Source organism: Patiria miniata, unplaced genomic scaffold (assembly GCF_015706575.1).
Source record: "Patiria miniata isolate m_02_andy unplaced genomic scaffold, ASM1570657v1 HiC_scaffold_29, whole genome shotgun sequence".
NCBI classification, from domain to species: Eukaryota; Metazoa; Echinodermata; class Asteroidea; order Valvatida; family Asterinidae; genus Patiria; species Patiria miniata.
In genome coordinates this window covers 7,830,965-7,849,452 of record NW_024037068.1, presented here as the reverse complement: position 1 = coordinate 7,849,452, position 18,488 = coordinate 7,830,965, and the positions used below count along the sequence as shown (strand labels likewise).

The 18,488-nt window shown below is 40.6% G+C and overlaps 1 protein-coding gene across 3 annotated transcripts; it reads right to left on the bottom strand.

Moving 5' to 3' along the window:
- Window positions 1–211: 211 nt before the first annotated feature.
- LOC119735596 (E3 ubiquitin-protein ligase TRIM56-like) lies at window positions 212–18,132 on the bottom strand. Of its 3 annotated transcripts, none has more exons than XM_038209359.1 (3): window positions 17,774–18,132; window positions 1,556–2,716; window positions 212–1,211 (listed from the first exon to the last, which is right to left on the bottom strand). In XM_038209359.1, exons 2-3 carry the CDS (start codon window positions 2,712–2,714, stop codon window positions 592–594), a joined length of 1,779 nt encoding a protein of 592 aa, XP_038065287.1. In that variant the 5' UTR covers window positions 2,715–2,716; window positions 17,774–18,132; the 3' UTR covers window positions 212–591. The 3 variants fall into 3 exon arrangements, with proteins under 3 accessions (XP_038065287.1, XP_038065288.1, XP_038065289.1); XM_038209360.1 differs by lacking the exon at window positions 17,774–18,132 and adding an exon at window positions 6,628–6,797; XM_038209361.1 differs by lacking the exon at window positions 17,774–18,132 and adding an exon at window positions 4,828–4,976.
- Between the last annotated feature and the right edge of the window lie 356 nt (window positions 18,133–18,488).

The window sequence follows — 18,488 nt, the reverse complement described above, 5'->3', positions numbered from 1 at the left end:
TGCTCAAAACGTTTTGATAGTTTTGTACCAATCACGGCGAATGTACCAACAGTGCATTCGCCGTGATTGGTACACATCTGTCAGGCGAGAGAATAAAATCAGTCAAAATGCAGACGAAGTCAATGGCTGTCAAAGAATATAATACTGAATAAAACATTCTAAAATTAAACTTAGACTTTTAAGCCCAGGCGTATCCATAAGTACGACAAGATTCGTATAACCTGTTAATAATTACAAGAGCGATTTTAATATCTTTCTAACTTCACTGTATGATAACAAAATATTATCTCGACTGGATGGTTGTTTGTCCTTTCAAAAAGTCAAGGTTCAACTCTCAAAATTTCAGTCTATATCCGACAACCTTCGAATGTTGTTATAGTGGCAAGTTTATGTTTTCAGTGCTGATTACTTTGACACTCTCATACTAATGTCCATTCCAGTGTTCATGTTCTTTGTTTACACAGAATGATACACATGTACTGTGGATAATAATATACACCACATGTTTGGCTAATATTACGAACACCTTTTGCTTTGAATGATTACTTATTAACATTAGTAAGTGTGTCCCGAAAGAATGCGTCACGGTTTTTACATTCTCGCATAAACCTTAACCGAGAAGCAGTCAGCCACAGCAAGCTCGCCCCGCGTGGTCAGCGCAATGCCGTTAGGGTCGTACAAATCCTGGGCCACGCACCCAAGGAACTCCCCGGCGGACGTGTACTGATGAACGTGTCCGATGTGCGATTCCTTCCCGTGCACCACTACGTAAAAGTTCCCTTCCTCGCCGTAACACACTCCTCCGCAGGACACCTGGTCCTCACCGGCAATCACCGGTCTCACCGTGAACTTCGCCGTGCCTACGCCGTCGATCTCTTCGACGTCCCCCGTATCCAATCCGCTCAGGAGCAGCTTGTCCGTCTCGCCTACGTCCAGGAAGTAAGGGGGAACATTGGTCGGGATGGTTCGCAGCAGCTCCCCGTCAGTGGAGCGGTGCTCGGTGACAACTTTCCGTTCGACGTCTCCGACTACGATGACTCCGTCTTTCTTGACAGCGACGCTGACGATGTTGACCGGGGTTTTGGTGTCGGTGCCAGGCGGGGTCGTTACGAACCTGAAGGCCAGCGACCGTTGGGCATCGTAGACTTTGACCGCGGCAGTGTTGTCTGCGACTACAATGCGATCGTCGATTGATGCTACATCCCGCGGCTCTGAAATCAATGGCAGATTTAAAAAAATAACTATGATAACGTTTGAAACAATCAAGCCACATTGGTGTCGATGGCAAAGGTGATGAGGTGGATGACAATTCTGTGAACCATGACAACAAAATGTTTGCAATAACAAGCAACTGTATCCGAACGATACAAGTTCAAAAACCTATACAGAGCTACGCGCGTGCACAGCGAATTTCCTCTCCTACAGTGCTCTCAATTGTTTTAAGCCCGACGACAAATTTGATTCATCTTAATCAGAATCTTCTCTACACCAAGCTCGAATATAGGGGGCTTGACTTTATAATCTCATTAGACAAGAGGTGATCGGCTGTACTTACTGTCCGCGAATTTGATGAATGCCTCGTATGTCCAATCAGACGTGAAGAAGGTGATGCCCCTGGTCCACAAGCCCATGTCAGCCACGGCGATTCTCCCATCAGGGCACACTGCCACTCCCCTCGCGCCGTCGAAATCCTTCTTATCGCTTCCCCACTTGCCCACTTTCTTTGTCATCTTCCACTTCTCGGTGTTCACAACTAGTCTCCCGAGATCCACCATCGTCGGCTGCGTTGCTGGCAGGAGCCGCATGAACGAGGTCGGGGTAGACGGGGGTGTGGTGGGTCGGTCTCCGAGTTCCTTCAAGTCGGCCTGGAAGATCGGGAAGAGAGACAGGAGGTCCTCATCCGTGGCGCTGGATGACAGGTGTTCCGAAACGGTCAGAGAGTGCCGCATTTTATCCCGTAGCATCGTAAGACTCTTGGTCTGCTCCTTCACTGCTTTGGCCCGCTCCTCCTCGGTCGAGTCGATCTCGTCCAGGATGCGTTGCTTGGCGTCCATCACCATAGCTACGGCAGCCATCGCGCGATCCGTCACCTCCTGCCTGCTTCTTTCAACTGCTGCGACTACCAGGTGATGTGTGTTCTTTGTAGCATTAAGCGCACCCTCAACCCCGGTCAACAGTTCTCCAACTCGCGGGAGGTAACCGCGGAGGGATTCCCTGCAGGCCAAGGCGGCGGCGTCGATCTCTTGGAACTCGTGTTCCCGGTGCGTCTTGGTGGTGCACACCCGGCAGACCAGGTCCTGGCACGTCTCGCAGTAGAACCAGGTCCTCTCCCCCTCGTGCTTTCTGCACTCCCGGACGCTGCGTTGAGGCAGTGACGCCTGGGCCCGCTCGCTGGCAGCCGGAGACGATCTCCCGCTAGCCAGGATCTTCTCCTCGTGTCTCTGGAAGGCCTCCACGATCCCACTCAGCGGGAAGTTGGTCTTCAATCCGGCCACGCCTCCCTCCAGGATCACCGTCTCCTGTCGGCAGACTGGGCAGCTGAGCTTGACGGGGCCCTGGGAGGGCTGGTACTTGAGCAGGCATTCCTTGCAGAAGCTGTGAAGGCAGTTGAGGATCTTAGGCTGCTTGTACCTGTCCTGGCAGATAGTGCAGTTCAGGTACTCCTCGCCGAACCTATCCAAGACACACATGGCATCGTCCTCCCCCTCTGCCATCTCTGAAATCAAAAGAAACAGACCTCAAAGAAAACCCTAATCAAACTCTGTCATGATCCCCATTGGTATGATTTCTAATCCGTGTCCAAGTAATGTCAAAATGACTTGTATGGCATCTGTACAGTTCTCCCTGGATGCCACACATGGACCAACCAGAAACGTTTTCTTTAATTCTCGTTCACTTTGGACTTGGATGCGTTGAACGAATCGCGACAATTATAACTTGGATCATGACAGTGTCATGAAAACGGGGAAAAAAATCCAAAAGGGAGGAATTGTATCCTACACATTTTAAAGGAAATAAATATTGCCAAATTTGAACTGATGTTCATCTTCCCATTGCAAGCTTACACGTCCTAATGTGAAACAGGTTTGTGATCTACAACTTAACACATACGTGTATAGGTGGAACAAACACAAGCCGAGTGTATCTTGAGCTGGTTCAGCAGAATATTTGGATATTGTGATTACGGTCCTTTTGAAGCAAATATACATATAATTATTCTAAATATAGGGCCTGGTAAGTCATACATGTAAGTTAAGTGCAAAAAATTAGTTGACAGTAAAGCCTGCAGTGGATAAACACTTGGTGCTGCTATCGCTTTGCATATTTATAGATCAGGCTCAAAACAGGTCAGGGGTTCTGATTTCAATTACGACTATTTCCTTTTCCCCTCAGGCTATATTGAAACTTTTCGTGGGAACAAATTAGTAATTCGTTCGCACGAATTAGAAATTCGTCGGAACGAATTACTAATTTGTGCGAACGAATTACTAATTCGTGCGAACGAATTACTAATTCGTGGGAACGAATTAGCAAACTCCAGCAATTCGTTCGCACGAATTACCAATTCGTTCGCACGAATAACTCCAGTAATTCGTTCGCACGAATTACTAATTCGTTCCCACGAATTAGTAATTCGTGCGAACGAATTAGTAATTCGTGCGAACGAAATAGGAATTCGTGCGAACGAATTAGCAATTCGTGCGAACGAATCACTAATTCGTGCGAACGAATTAGCAATTCGTGCGAACGAATTAGCAATTCGTGCAAACGAATTAGTAATTCGTGCGAACGAATTAGGAAATTCCAAAACAAAAATCCACCCTGTCCCTTCCCGGGCTTCATATGAAACTGATCGAGTACAGTGCCAGCACAGTGCAACTGGACGTGGGTTCTACTTCAAGGGGCACTAGGTCCTGAAATTGTCATGTTTTGGAATGTTGACTTAACTAATTTCAAACACCTGGTTGAAAGGAAACCAACCTAATGTCTTAGCGTTCCCGAGAAAAGACGAAAACCCCAGTTGTTTACATCGGACACGACGGTGTACGAATACGTTTGTCCTGTCGTTCTCAGTCAATGTACGATATACACGTTGAGTGTGTCCTGTGGATGTTTATATCCTACATTCAAATGTTCTTTCCGATTAATATCACTTCGTTTAAAGCGCGTTGTGTAGCCCAATTGGGCTGTTCCAGGACGCAGTTTCTCTTTAATTTAATCTTTTCATGTAGAATTCTGAAGCTGTTGAGCTTTCACACGCAACTGTGGCCACAGCAAGTAACAATGCATTCTGCTGCACTACGCCAGCCTGAATTAACACAATTCGAACCGCCTGAGGCTTTTCAATTGATGTATTGTTGCTTGAATAACATCAGACTACCTGTTTGAAACCCCGTAACAGGTAGTCTGATTTCATGTGCAGGATTTCTATTTCCGCATATACACTGCTGATGTGTTCTTTCAATAGTGGGTTTTGCCCCTAGGCGACGTATTTTATGAACACTGTATGCATTAGTGTTGTCTGGAGTGATTGTGAGAAAACGAGCTCGATCGGATCTCGGAAGCTGCGGGCCAACGAATTCGTGTTCATGCATGTGTCACATGATTGTGCCATGTGATTTCTTGAATGAATAGTGTTTGGAGTTCAACAAAAAATCAGGTTTTCGACCCCAGTGATACTATGTTAACCTTTGATCCCAGTTTTGTCATGTGACATGTTGGGACTGGGCTACTGATAATTTTGACAAAGTTTGGTTGAAATCGGTAAACTTATTTAGGAGCAATGGTCAATGTTAATGTTTGTTACGAACTAACCTACTAACTCACAATAACTAACGGAGAGACATGATTTGTTGAGCGGCTACCCGCAGCGGGTGGGACTCGAACCCACGACCTTCTGCTTACCAGTCCAGACGTCTTACCACTCGACCAACCAGCTTGTCGGGGTGCGAAATTTCGTTTCCCAAACCAGATCGGACAATATCAAAAGAGGGCGCTCTCTCTGCGTTAAGCATATTCATGATGTCCAGGGAAATTGGAGAATAAGTTATATACCAAGGAATAACAGTTTTTAAATCACCGACGATTGGCAGCTCATTCGTGGACGGGTTGGAAGAAGTCCTGACTTCTAATCAGGTGATCGAGTTCGAATCTCAGTGAGTGTTTTTCACTTCTTCTCATTTTACCTTTTAAATAAGTAAAGTGATGAAGGAACATTTTCACAAGACGTAAAGCCTATCTTGGGTTTGTGGTATGGAGAACAAGGCATTAGATATGCATGTATTGGATCAATCAGAAGATGGAAAGCGGATGTCGTTTGGGGAAAACAGATTCGTTGCCGGAGTCGGCTATTTGGCTCGAATCTAATGTAGCAGCAGCATCTTTATCCAAACAAATCATAAGATGGAATTTACATCGGGGTGATGTAAATTCAATGTTGGGTTTTGCCCAACTGCTTTATTAATGTTTCTGAAAAAAAAACCCGTTCTTATGATTTCTGTCAAATACTCCAATTGGACTCGTGAATAGCGTGAAAATATAAGACTTTGATGTCAAAATAAACATTTTGGGCATCAATATCAGATCAAACTTTCACATTGATGGATATTATTGAGGGTTACTTAAAACGAATGTGACCAAATTATCTCCATTTCATAAAAATAACATTGGGATAAAGTACATGTTACTGACTAGTAACTGTGAACGTTTCACGTAATTTGCATACGCTATTCCTAAGTTATGTCTATTTTAATAAAAATATCATAAAATTCAGCTGTCCACCACTGATCATTTTACCGTTCTACGGACTGATGAAAACCCATTGAACACGATGAAACGTGGACGTTTTCCCAACTCCATGAATATACGAAAACTCGCAAAAGAATACAGGGGAAAGTCGCCATCAATATTTCAGAAAAAAAAGAGTTGACCTGTTCCTCACATTCAAAACACAAATGCTGACAGAAGAAATAACGTTTCAGTCTTGACTCAAATGATTAATATCTTATTTGTATTTGAATGCCTGTGTGTAATTTGTAATTCTCACTCAGCTCATTAGCTTCTAAAGGCATTCTATGGGCAGCTATACAAAAATTGGTTCTTTTAGTAAAACATGCATATTATTTCTGATAACATGGATCAATTTCAGTAATTCTATTGGGTTATTTAGATGAATGGGAGAACATGCTCTTTTAAGATATATTTCATTGGTGCATCAAATTGTATTGCTTTTAAGAAACAAGATCATTCATCCAGGTCACTTTCCTTTTGACTCGCCCTGTTTTAGTAACTTAACATTTACTCACGTTCCATTCCTAACTTTACAAAACTTTTCACTGCAAACCCCTATGTAGACTTGCGGAACAGGGGTGGGGTGGGTAGGGCAGGGAAGTGACGGGTTTACACTCCCCCACCCCCCCCCCATCCCCGGAACGCCAAAAGGGAAATAACCCAAAACCTAGTACATGCCTGCTAAAACCCCTCATCAGCAAAACCTGGATTCGTCCCTGCGATATTGAAGTGTGACTTTCCTTTCATCATGAACCATACATTCTCGTACTTTTTTCCCACTGCACTAAAGATACATTATGTCTAGATCCACAAAAGAGTTCACTGAGATTATCTAACCTTTGCTGATAAACTGAACGGCGAATTCTGTTCTTCGTGTGTGAAAGCCTATTGAAGAAAACGAAGGGCGATATTTGGAATTCGTATGTAAAACTGTTTTTCATGCAGTCGTCACACCACCATCAGCCACTGTCCCATGTGCCGCGCCGTCTCTGACCGAATGACGTACTGAAGTTGACGGTGCCCGTGTGAAGGGGGAAAGCATTGATTTCGTTAAAGGGCCTATTGTGGCCACACAAACAAGTAGCTATCCCTCGGGTTATCTGAAATCCGGGTTAATTTTTTGTTCGATGTCCTATGACGACTGAGTATAATTGTTTGAATTAGGTTGTACCAGCATAAAACGCATACAGTGATCGTTGATGGGCACAAAGTTCAAACAAGTTTATTAGCCATTTGGGTAAAGTCTTTTGTATTGACCCAAACCAAATTACCTCTCCTATACTGCGTCGGCCATAATCTCAAATAGGCTGCCCTCTCGTGACAGCACTGTCAATACACTGACTCGCTTTGGAAAACTGATAAGGAAAACTACCGCTTCGACCAGATTCCCATTCACTGCAGATCTTCGTGTTGGTAAATTCTGAACTCATAAAAGCTGTTGGACTTCACCCAGCCGCGTCAGGTTTGTAAACACTCAATGAGTACTTTACAGTTAAATCTGACTTTAAGGTACGTACATCAACGAAACTGCACTCTAAAAACTCCTGGGTCAAAATTGACCCAGAATCTGAGTCTATATCTGCACAGTCCTTTTCCGGGTCAAAAATTACCCTTTCTGGTCAAAATGAAACTTTTCCGGTCCACAAATGGCAATTTTTCTGTATCATTTTAACCCAGAAAAGCGTCATTTTTTTAACCCTGAAAAGCACTGTGCAGATTATGGACTCATATCGGGGTCAATCTGACCCAAGAGTTTTAGAGTGCTGGAGCGGGGTTTGAGCCTGCGACCTCCGAATCACCGTTCGGTGCTCTACCATCTGAGCTATGCAGCCCTATGTTGGCGGTTCCCCGTTTTGTCAATGCCTTTGTTCAAGGGGCGCTAGTCAGAAGCCAATGAGCAATTTATATATACCATGTAAGCCGAGGATCACGCCCAAAGCCACGACGCTAGCAACATTAATAGCAATGCTGCAGACCTGGGCAACAGTAAACGCGGATCACTCAGAGAGGATACGGCTTTTTATAACTTATTTTCAGGCGCGGGTCCAGAGGGGGGTGGGGGGGGGGAGAGGGGGGGGGGGAGAGGGGGGGGGGTCAAACCCCCTCCCACCAACTCTGTCCCCCCAAAAAAGAAATTATCATACAAATTCTTAACAAAAATGCTTGACCCCCCCCCAAAAAAAATGTACTTGTATAATGTCCGCCTGTTCAAAATACGGTAATCTAGTGTTAATAATCGTCGAATTTTTTTTTAAGCGCCCCCTATTGAAATATGGTCCCCCCCCCCCCCCAGTTTTTGATTTTGCGGAAGGCAAGTGTCCGGAGAAGAAAAAAAAACTGTGTACACTTTCAGATTTTTTTTGCTGATGAAACCCCCCCCCCCAAAAAAAAATTCCTGGATCCGCCCCTGATTTTCAAATAAACCTCAAACGGAAACTAATGCACTATGGTTAGGCCCCAAAAAAGTCTCCGGTTTCAGGTATGGAGCTTGCCCCAAAAGTGGTGCGGAGACGCGGCTTTTTTTTTTTATTTTAACTGATTTTTTGCTTCAAATGTCGGCTGATGACTGCAAATGGTGCCCGACTAAACTAAGTGCAAATATATGGGAGTCCAGAGAGGCCAAATGAAGCATATTCTTGACCATAACCCGATCTAAAAACACGTTAAAATTGTGCAGCAGCAGGATTCCAGTCAAACCAGTGAGTTTGGCGGTTTTGAGACATCATCTTTCATTGAAAACAAACTTTTTCATTTTGCCGACGCGCATGGCTACGGCGACGCGCGCGCATACCAGAAACCGAAGACTTTTTTTTTGGCCTTAGTTTCCCTTTTTGGTTTATATGACAAACCAAGATATTTAAAGTGAGTGATCGCATCCTGTAAAAACAAATGATTCCACGAATGTCACTTGTTTCATGGCGCTGCTTAGCTATGCACACAACGGAAATCTCGTTCAACTCACGGAAACTATAAACACATGTTTTTTGTTGGCTTGTGGGATAAGTACACTGCCGTGTATTTCCTTTCTGAAAGGGAAATAACCTTGCCAAAGAATGTAGCCTTGACCTAAACAAACAAAAGAGTGCAAGTGTACTATGTGGTAATGTAGACATATATATAGGCTATCTACGGGAAAAGTACAGGGCGTCGTTGCATGGTTTCCTATAAAAACATTAAAGGGCCAATGCAGTGCAATTTTTTAATGCAATCCCTGGAAGTGCACATTGGTTCCATTTAACTCTATTTCAATTTTCGTTTTGCCATTTTCATTTTTGGTGCCTTTTTGGTTTTTATGCCAATGCAAATGTCCATGTTCATGAGCAAAATGGTGATTCCAGGCAGAAAACCTCAATGTTACACTGATCTCGGCACAAACAAAGTTGCCAGAATTTTGGGTATTTTGCTGTCGTGAATTTTCTTTTCTTCGCTGATTCGTTGTTGTGTCAGTACATGGCAGTAAGCCAATGGGCAAACTTTTCTCACAACTATTTCAATAAATGGCGATCAAGCTACATGAGTCGTTTGTCGACTTGGTAAAAAAATGTTTTATTACAGATTTGAAGAGAGCACAATCTCAGCATTACTGCTGTGAAAACCGCAGGCTGATACCATTCTTCAAAAATTATGGAAGTTGGAACACCAAGAGATGTTATGAAGTCATGTGATGAAGTGGCCCATTTTGGCCTGTATCTCCAAATAAAAAATCCCGACAAACGACTCATTTAGCTTGATCGCATGTTTGGGTTCACAATTTGAACAGAAAACCCTTAAACTGAACAGTGTCTTCCTGAAATGACATCACAGCAACAGCGCCCTCAATTTTCCGGAAAAGCATGGACAATGTTAAATGCTTATAGAAGTGCACTTTTCATAAAATTAACCAAAGAGGGATGTCAAATACGTTTTTATACATTAAAGAGAAGTAAAAAGCTGCACAAAACATGTTCTTCAGAAAAAAATCACTTCATGGGCCCTTTAACAGAACAACGTACGTAACCCTATGGCTATATAGACCGTGGGACGAGGCCTTTTTTTCACTCGCCACGCGGTCTGGTTCGCCGAATTTTATAAAACTTCACAGACATGTCGATTATGGTGTACCACATCGAAAAAACTTTGTTCCCCGATCCACAGTTTGTTTTAGAATGAGAAAATCTAGGATAAGAACGCCGAAAATCCTACATTAGAAAAAAAAAACATAAGAATTAGCGCCCTCTATTTACATAGTCAGAAACCTTTTCTCACGCAATGGCCGTCCGAGTTCGGGCGGTCTGTTCTTGATTGAGCATTTTTATTGTTCTCGCGCTCGAACGGCGGGAACACGACCCACAAACACTGCACTCGGAACAGGATCTCACACCACCAAATATATATGTTTGCAAGAATATGATATACCCGTGTCAAGAACAAGACCCGCGCCCGAACTCGGCCAATGAGTGCTTCCTAGTTGCTAGATGATCCTTCTTTCATATTATTCTAGATTGTTTTGTTATTTCTAATCAGGATGCCAAAATATCTTCGTTACAGTTTGTCGAACATGAGAGGATCAAGTTTTAAATTTAAGATTGAATGTTATGTATTAGCTACATAAACATCGATTGGTATGATTAAACCCCCAATCAGATTAATTTTGTTAACTCTTATCTCTGGGTAACATGTTTTCAATAGTAATATAAGTGCGTGGCATCTGGTGGAACATCTGAACGTACTTCTGAACCATCTTTTCAAAATTGGTATGCCTGAAATAAAATAAAAAGTATTACTAATTTGATGCAGCCTAAAAAAGAAGAAGCGGGTGGGCCGTTTGGGTTTATTGGTGGTTCTTGCGGAATGGATGGAGCAACAACAAAACATGAATCGGTTCTTAAAACAATATTTCAAATAATAAAAACGGTAAAAGGGTTTAAGCTGAAACAAATTGCAGTTGTAATGCTGCCACTCAAAGCTTCCAAATAGGGGAATATAAATTATTTTTCTCTACTTAAAAAAGTTTGCAAACAGAAAGTGGGTCCTTCAATTTGATAAACTGTTGATGCATGTTACAACAATTATGTGATCGGCCTGTGATGTATACAGGAGCTCATAATTTATATAGCTCGTTCTGTCAGTTGGAAATAAACGAGTAACTTCATTCAGTACAGATTTTACAACTTACGTCATCTTAATACCATTATTCTTGAAGTAGGTACAAACTGTGAAAGTTAAAATTGCCCCCTCCCCCAAAAATAAATAAATAAACGAAATACAATTAGATTATACATGTTTTAAATACATTTCTTTTGGTGATTACTTAAACCATCATTGCGCCCGGAATATTAAAAAAAATACCCAAACAGTATTTGTAGTTATTTGTGTCTTTATTTTTTGAGAATATTTTTTTTTTATTAAAAGTGTAGCAAAAATAAAATCAACCTAAGTACAATCATGTATGAGAACTTGAGATGTCATTTTTTTTGGTGGTTTTGTAATAGGACGCTTCAACTTATCTGATACATGTATATGATTTCTTATTCAAATTCTGCGTCACTGCTATTGAAGGGGGGGGGGTCTGTTTAAAAAACTTCAATTATGGCAATTTTTCTTTAAGACAAACTAAAAGATGTTACCATGCATCATGAGATTCTCATCTGGGGGTACGATTTGACTATATTTAATGTAGTTCAACGGAATATACAACATTTGCAAACATCGAACAACAAAATTACCATTTTTTTTTTACGAAACACCTTACTATGATGTTGGTAAATGACAGTCTAAAGCATCCTGTAAAATTATGGCACCTGGTGTGAAGTCATTTTCAAGAAAAGTGGTATTTTGTATAAATTTCCAACAGTGGTCGGCCCACCGTTGGAAAAACCTAACTATTTTTCAACTACTGCTCCAAATGTACCCTTTTTTTCAGTCCAAATTTTGTTTGCTATTGGTTGCATGTTCATGAACGGGTGCAGGCCATCTAGGCTGGGTCACCTTACAGTTTTCTGACATCTATAAATTGACCCATTTCATCTTTAGTGGAGTCAGGGAACCAGACTGCTTGAACATTTATGTTTTTCTTGAAATTTCCAGCATTTTCGAGCACAAAACTTCAAACATGTCAGTGAAACAATATTTGATCTATTATACTAACCCCTCAAATAGTTCATTTCTGAAAATAACATTCGATCTTAAAACTTGATAATTTCAAGTTGGACAAATTGTAATGAAAAGGGTTTGGCATCCTGATGACAAAAAATAACAAAAATCTAGAATATGCATGTAATGTGGAACTTGAAAGAAGTATCATCTGGCAATCCCTCATTGCGTTTTGTCCAGGGGGTACGAGCGAATCATTGCGTGCGAAAAGGTTTCTGACTGTGTCAATAGAGGGCGCTGTTTCTTATGTTTTTTCTCATGCAGAATTGTCGGAGTTTTTATCCCAGATTTTCTCATTCCCAAACAAACTGTGGATCGGGGAACAAAGTTTGTCGATATGGTACACCATAATCTACATGTCCGGGAAATTGTATAACATCTCGAAAACTAAAGCGTTTTCGGCCTCTCGTCCCACGGACTAATATTATTATATTGTGTTATCACTGTTGAATAACAAAAACAATCGGGGGAAACCTGTTTGGTGAAAACATGCAATACAAGAAATTGATAGACTGGCACCTGAAACAACCAGTCCAACAACCCTTCAGTACTGCATCATTCAACAATCATTCAACAGATATGCCAAAAGGGCATGTCTGGAACTGGTCAGTCTATTTCTACACATTTCTCCATCGTCATGCAGCCAACCGACTATGAAGACGTCAGTCTTTTCAAAAAAGTTGGACCATGGTTGGACATGTACCAGTCTAGTCTTTGACCTCAAAGCGATATCACTTGACCTCCGGGCTCTCAGGAGCCAAATATTGAAGAAAAGTCTCCTTTAAAAATAGGATTGAGACTTCAGACGTGGTTTGTGAAAGACTGAGGACCTTGTCTTAATTGGCTCATGAAACTGTTGGATAATGTTGTCGGGTAAAGAGTGAGTAAAAATGGCCTGATTTTGTTTTGCATGTCTTTCATCACTCAAGTCTAATCTGAGATTTACCCAATCAAGGCACATATGCTTTTAAAACGAAATGAACCATAGTTCGAACTATGGTTCATGATCACACTCAAAATACAACGATCGTACCATGATTGCAATGTACCCACAGCATCGTCCTAATTGGCAAAGTATGTTGCAACATAATCGTGATAATATTTTTACGTCCCAATCGGACCATCACGGAAGTGTTAAACTTAAAGGGCCATAAAACTAACTAAAAAATAATAATAAATAAGTCATAATTATTACTTATTATTAAGTCATAGTTATGACATATCTTATAATAATGACTTAGTATTAAGTCATAATTATGATATATATCTCATAATTACGACTTAGTAATTGTTAAATCATAATTATGACTTATATCTCATATGTATGACTTATTATTAAGTCAAAGTTATGATTTCTATCTAATAATAATGACTTATTATTAAGTCATATTTATGACTTATATCTTATAATTACGACTTAGTATTAAGTCGTAATTACGACTTAGAATATCTCATAACTATGACTTAATACTAAGTCATTATTATAACATGTAAGTCATAAATGTGACTTAATAATAAGTCATATTAATGAGATATGTCATAATTATGATTTAACAATTACTAAGTCGTAATTATGAGATATGTCATAATTATGACTGAATACTTAGTCATTATTCTTACATATAAGTCATATCAATGACTTAATAACAAGTGATAATTATGAGATATATGACTTATTTTTTCTTCTTTTTTAAGTTTGTATTACATGTATGTCCCTTTAACGCTTCCGTAGACCATCGACCAAAAGTATGGACTATCCCAAATAAAGCTTTGCGACCGTCCGACAGCTTGGAATACCCAGCTCTAGACTATAGGCTCATATGACAGGGAGTCTCCCATAAGACATGAGTTATGGCGAATCTCCCGAGCTGTATAGCTGGGTATTCCAAGCTTAGCTAGGACGATCCCAGCTTCCGTTGGGACCATCCCTTACGAAAATGTCCTGTGGTATTACCACAAAAAAGTACCACAGGACATTACCACAGGAAAGTTCTTGTGGTTTTTTGGGACATTACCACAGCACTATTCCTGCGGTAACATTCCTGTGGTACAATTCCTGTGGTAACAGTCCTGTGGTACAATTCCTGTGGTAACAGTCCTGTGGTACAATTCCTGTGGTACCATTCCTGTGGTACCATTCCTGTGGTACAATTCCTGTGGTACCATTCCTGTGGTAATATTGCTGTGGTAACATATTCCTGTGGTAATATTGCTGTGGTACATGTGTGTGGTACATTCCTGTGGTAATGTTCCTGTATTAATTTCCTGTGGTAATGTTCCTGTGGTACATTTGTTATTCTTTCTGTGGTAAATGTTCCTGTGGTACGTTGATATTATTCCTGTGGTAAATGTTCCTGTGGTAACTAAATGTTCCTGCGGTGCATTTGTTATCGTTCCTGTGGTAAATTGACCATGATATAATGTTTGTGGCAATGATGCCGAGGGGGGGGGGGGGGGGGGCAATGTTCCTTTGTTAGTTTCTGCAGTACCTGTTCCTGCAGCTGTGGTATTAATGTATATTTGATAATGTTCCTGCGGTATTAATGTTCCTGTGGTAATTGCTGGATGGGATTCCATTGTTTCCACTTGAACGGGATCCTTGAGGTAGAATATCCATGGTTTCTTCTTCACATGTACCACCATCTTTGGTGGGAATTAAGTCACGAAAGCTGGAAAAGAAAAGAAACAAACTTGTTAGTTTTTATGAATCAATATGGTGTTCAACAAAGGAAAAAAATGTTGTAGTTGCAGTTGTAGTTTAGTTGCAGTCAAACTCAAAAACATTTTTGTACATTTCTGTAATATACGTTTCATATTAAAAAAAAATTGAACAGTCAACGTTTGTAATAATACCGAAGAGTGCATGCAACAACTAATCACTTACGTATGGAATATTTGAGGTAACATCCTCTGAATTGATTATTAACTTGTGTGTAATTTACGAATGCAGAAGTTAAACCAGGAGAGTAATTTCCCATAGTCATGAGCAGATGGTGTTACTGAAATTCGTACAAGTTCCATACTTGATATATAAAGTAATGAGTTTGCATGTAACTTTTACTATGTTTAAATCTTAATGTTTGGTATCATTTCATGAACAATATCTCCCCCCCCCCTTTTAAATTCCCAGTCAAATCACTTGAAGACAAAGTTTTCCAATTTGACACAAAGAACACAAACAGTTTATACTTTTGATGAGGTAGATCTGATAATAAAGATGGCGCTGAACAAATACAGCATTGTCATCAAGTCATATGTGACACGGTTTATAAAGAGCATGGAATTTTTCAAAAAAGCTTCCATATTGAATGTGCGAGGATGCAAACTGTCCAGACTGGAATTGATTCTATGAAGTTGTAATGGGAATTCTAACTGATCCACATAAATGTCTTGAAACAAATTCCTACATTGGCACTAGCTTGAGACATCATAATTCAGACTTACCGGTACATTTGACAGCTAGACCATGACGTACTGCAAGACCCATTCAGCATGACTCGATCCACTCGGTCCAGTTTTCATCATCCAGAAAACTTCACATACCTCCTACCATAGTATGTTCAAGCTCACAGTAACACAGTATATTATACTGGCAATTGATCTTTGCTTACAGGCAGAAGTGGGGCGCTTATTTCATACACATATTCAGTTTTGAATTCTGCCATGTCTAGCCCCATGCACATCTGTACTGCCCTGCTTCATGTAGTGCTGTGATTCAAACTGTACTGGTTTTCAAACTTCCCGCACACTCACTGCAGTGGAGGAGCTGTATGGGTGACCTTTCGTGAAACCTGACCCCTGCATGGTTAGTACACTGTGTATATTATGGAATCACGGGTGGGTCATGCATGGGTCACACACTGCACAGGGCACACAAGGTCACACATGTGGTTGTGGGGAACAGGATACAGTGTACCCTGCAATATACATGTACATGTACATGTACATATATTATGTACACATGTACAAGTATGCATGGGCTTTATGTACAAGTACTGTTCAGTACATATTGGGGCAATATTTGTTCATGTATGTTTTTATGACGGTGTGTTCTTATTTGTGTATTTGTTATAATTTATGTACACTGTATATTGGATGGTAATCTCTTTTTCTTTGGTAATTTATATGGTAGCATAAAACATGTTTTTTTTTTACCTCGCCTAATAGTTACATATATGTGCAAATTTTAAAAATATGATAGTTATAACTTTCATATTTTTAAAATGTGCACATATGTAACTAAGGCGAAGTTAAAAAAACAAAACATGTTTCTCGTCCCCGCCCTTTACTATTTTTGGAGGCCGCCTGGATTTTTTTTATTATTTTTTAATTTTTAAGAATGCAGTAAAAAAACACAGAACAAATTAAGGTTAAAGCATATGCAACCTGTTCATTGTAGAACAATACAACTCTAAATGACTGTAAATATGTTCAGTTCTCTTGTCCAACTTGTTTTTCATTTTAAAAGTGTCTTTGAACAGTGGACTAACACCAACGATTGCAGGAAAGTTAAAAATGGCGGCCATCTTGAAAAAAAAATAATAAAAAATAAAAAGCCCCTCTAAGCTAGCTTCCTCCTTTTTTTTCAAAATTTGGGATGAGAAACATTTTTTTTTATTCGGCCTAAATATACATTCCGCCTAAATATATCATTTTTGTGTGTGTGGCATTTAGCATATGGTACAACGTAGAAGTACCACAGAATATCGAAGGTACCACACACAATTATGTGGTAATTCCACTGACCTGTGGTAGTTTGTGTGGTATTTAGTAAGTACAACAGAAGTACCACAGGATATCGAAGGTACCACACACATTTATGTGGTAATTCCACTGACCTGTGGTAGTTTGTGTGGTATTTAGTAAGTACAACAGAAGTACCACAGGATATCGAAGGTACCACACACATTTATGTGGTAATTCCACTGACCTGTGGTAGTTTGTGTGGTATTTAGTAAGTACAACAGAAGTACCACAGGATATCGAAGGTACCACACACATTTATGTGGTACTCTCATCCAATTCCACTGACCTGCACGATTTGTGTGGTATTTAGTAAGTACAACAGAAGTACCACAGGATATCGAAGGTACCACATACATTTATGTGGTACTCTCATCCAATTCCACTGACCTGTGGTAGTTTGTGTGTTATTTAGTACAGTACAACAGACTACCACAGGATATCGAAGGTACCACACACATTTATGTGGTACTCTCCTCCAATACCACTGACCTGTGGTAATTTGTGTGGTATTTAGTTAGTACAACAGAAGTACCACAGGATATCGAAGGTACCACACACATTTATGTGGTAAATCCACTGACCTGTGGTAGTTTGTGAGGTATTTAGTAAGTACAACAGAAGTACCACAGGATACCGAAGGTACCACACACATTTATGTGGTACTCTCATCCAATTCCACTGACCTGTAGTAGTTTGTGTGGTATTTAGTACAGTACAACAGAAGTATCACAGGATATCGAAGGTACCACACACATTTATGTGGTAATTCCACTGACCTGTGGTAGTTCGTGTGGTAGTACAACAGAAGTACCACAGGATGTGGCAAATACCACACACATGTATGTGGTACTTTTCTCAAATCTTACTGTTCTGTGGTACTTTGTGTGGTACCTACATGTACCACAAGAATACCACAGGACAGCGTCGGCATTACCACATGAATTTGTGTGGTACTCTGGTCATATATACTTTTCCTGTGGTAATTTCTGTGGTAAACATATGTACCACAGAAGTACCACAGGAATACCACAGGACATTTTCGTAAGGGATGGTCTATAGTTGGCGTGTAACAATCAACTTATACAAACACGATTTCAAGTTTTACCTGTTGTGACGTGTCTGTCTACAGTGATAAGGGCTCCTGTCCTCCATTAACCACGAGTAGGTCTATGTATGAATGACAGCCCAATCAATCCCGAGTTATAATCCAGACATGTTTAGTGCACGATCTGCAGTACATGTGCTAGCATGACTATGGATGCACAACCAGTGCTGTTCACGGTACCGTCATACCCGAATGAATACAAACTGCGCTAGCGCTAGCGATGACAGAAAATCCTTGAACTTTTAACTCGACCTGGAGTGGTGCAGAGGTTTGTCAAATGAGGGCGGGCTCGATTTATACGAGTTCAACGGAATTATCGACTCAAGTCGAAAAGCCGAAATTGTCTCTACTAAGTTGTTATTGAACTATACAAATTCAGAGGAAAAAACCATTGTCTTTTTCGTTTTAACTTATGGAACTTGTTTATTTCTGAACAATGACTGGAGATCTGCAGATATATAGTGATCGACAAACGATTTCTGTCTAAGATTTGTACGCGATCGATCGATGCCATTGCTTTGCATGTGTAAATACAGGCATTTTTTTCCTCCGCTTTAATAGTGAACAACTTGGCGTACTTTAGGATTCACTTTTTTCAATAAATTGATTTCGTCAAAATTTATTTACGGCAAATGTATGGACAATTAAGCACACATCACACTTTCTGATCGAAAGAAAAGAGCGGCGTTTGCTACACGTTAAGTTACACATGCTT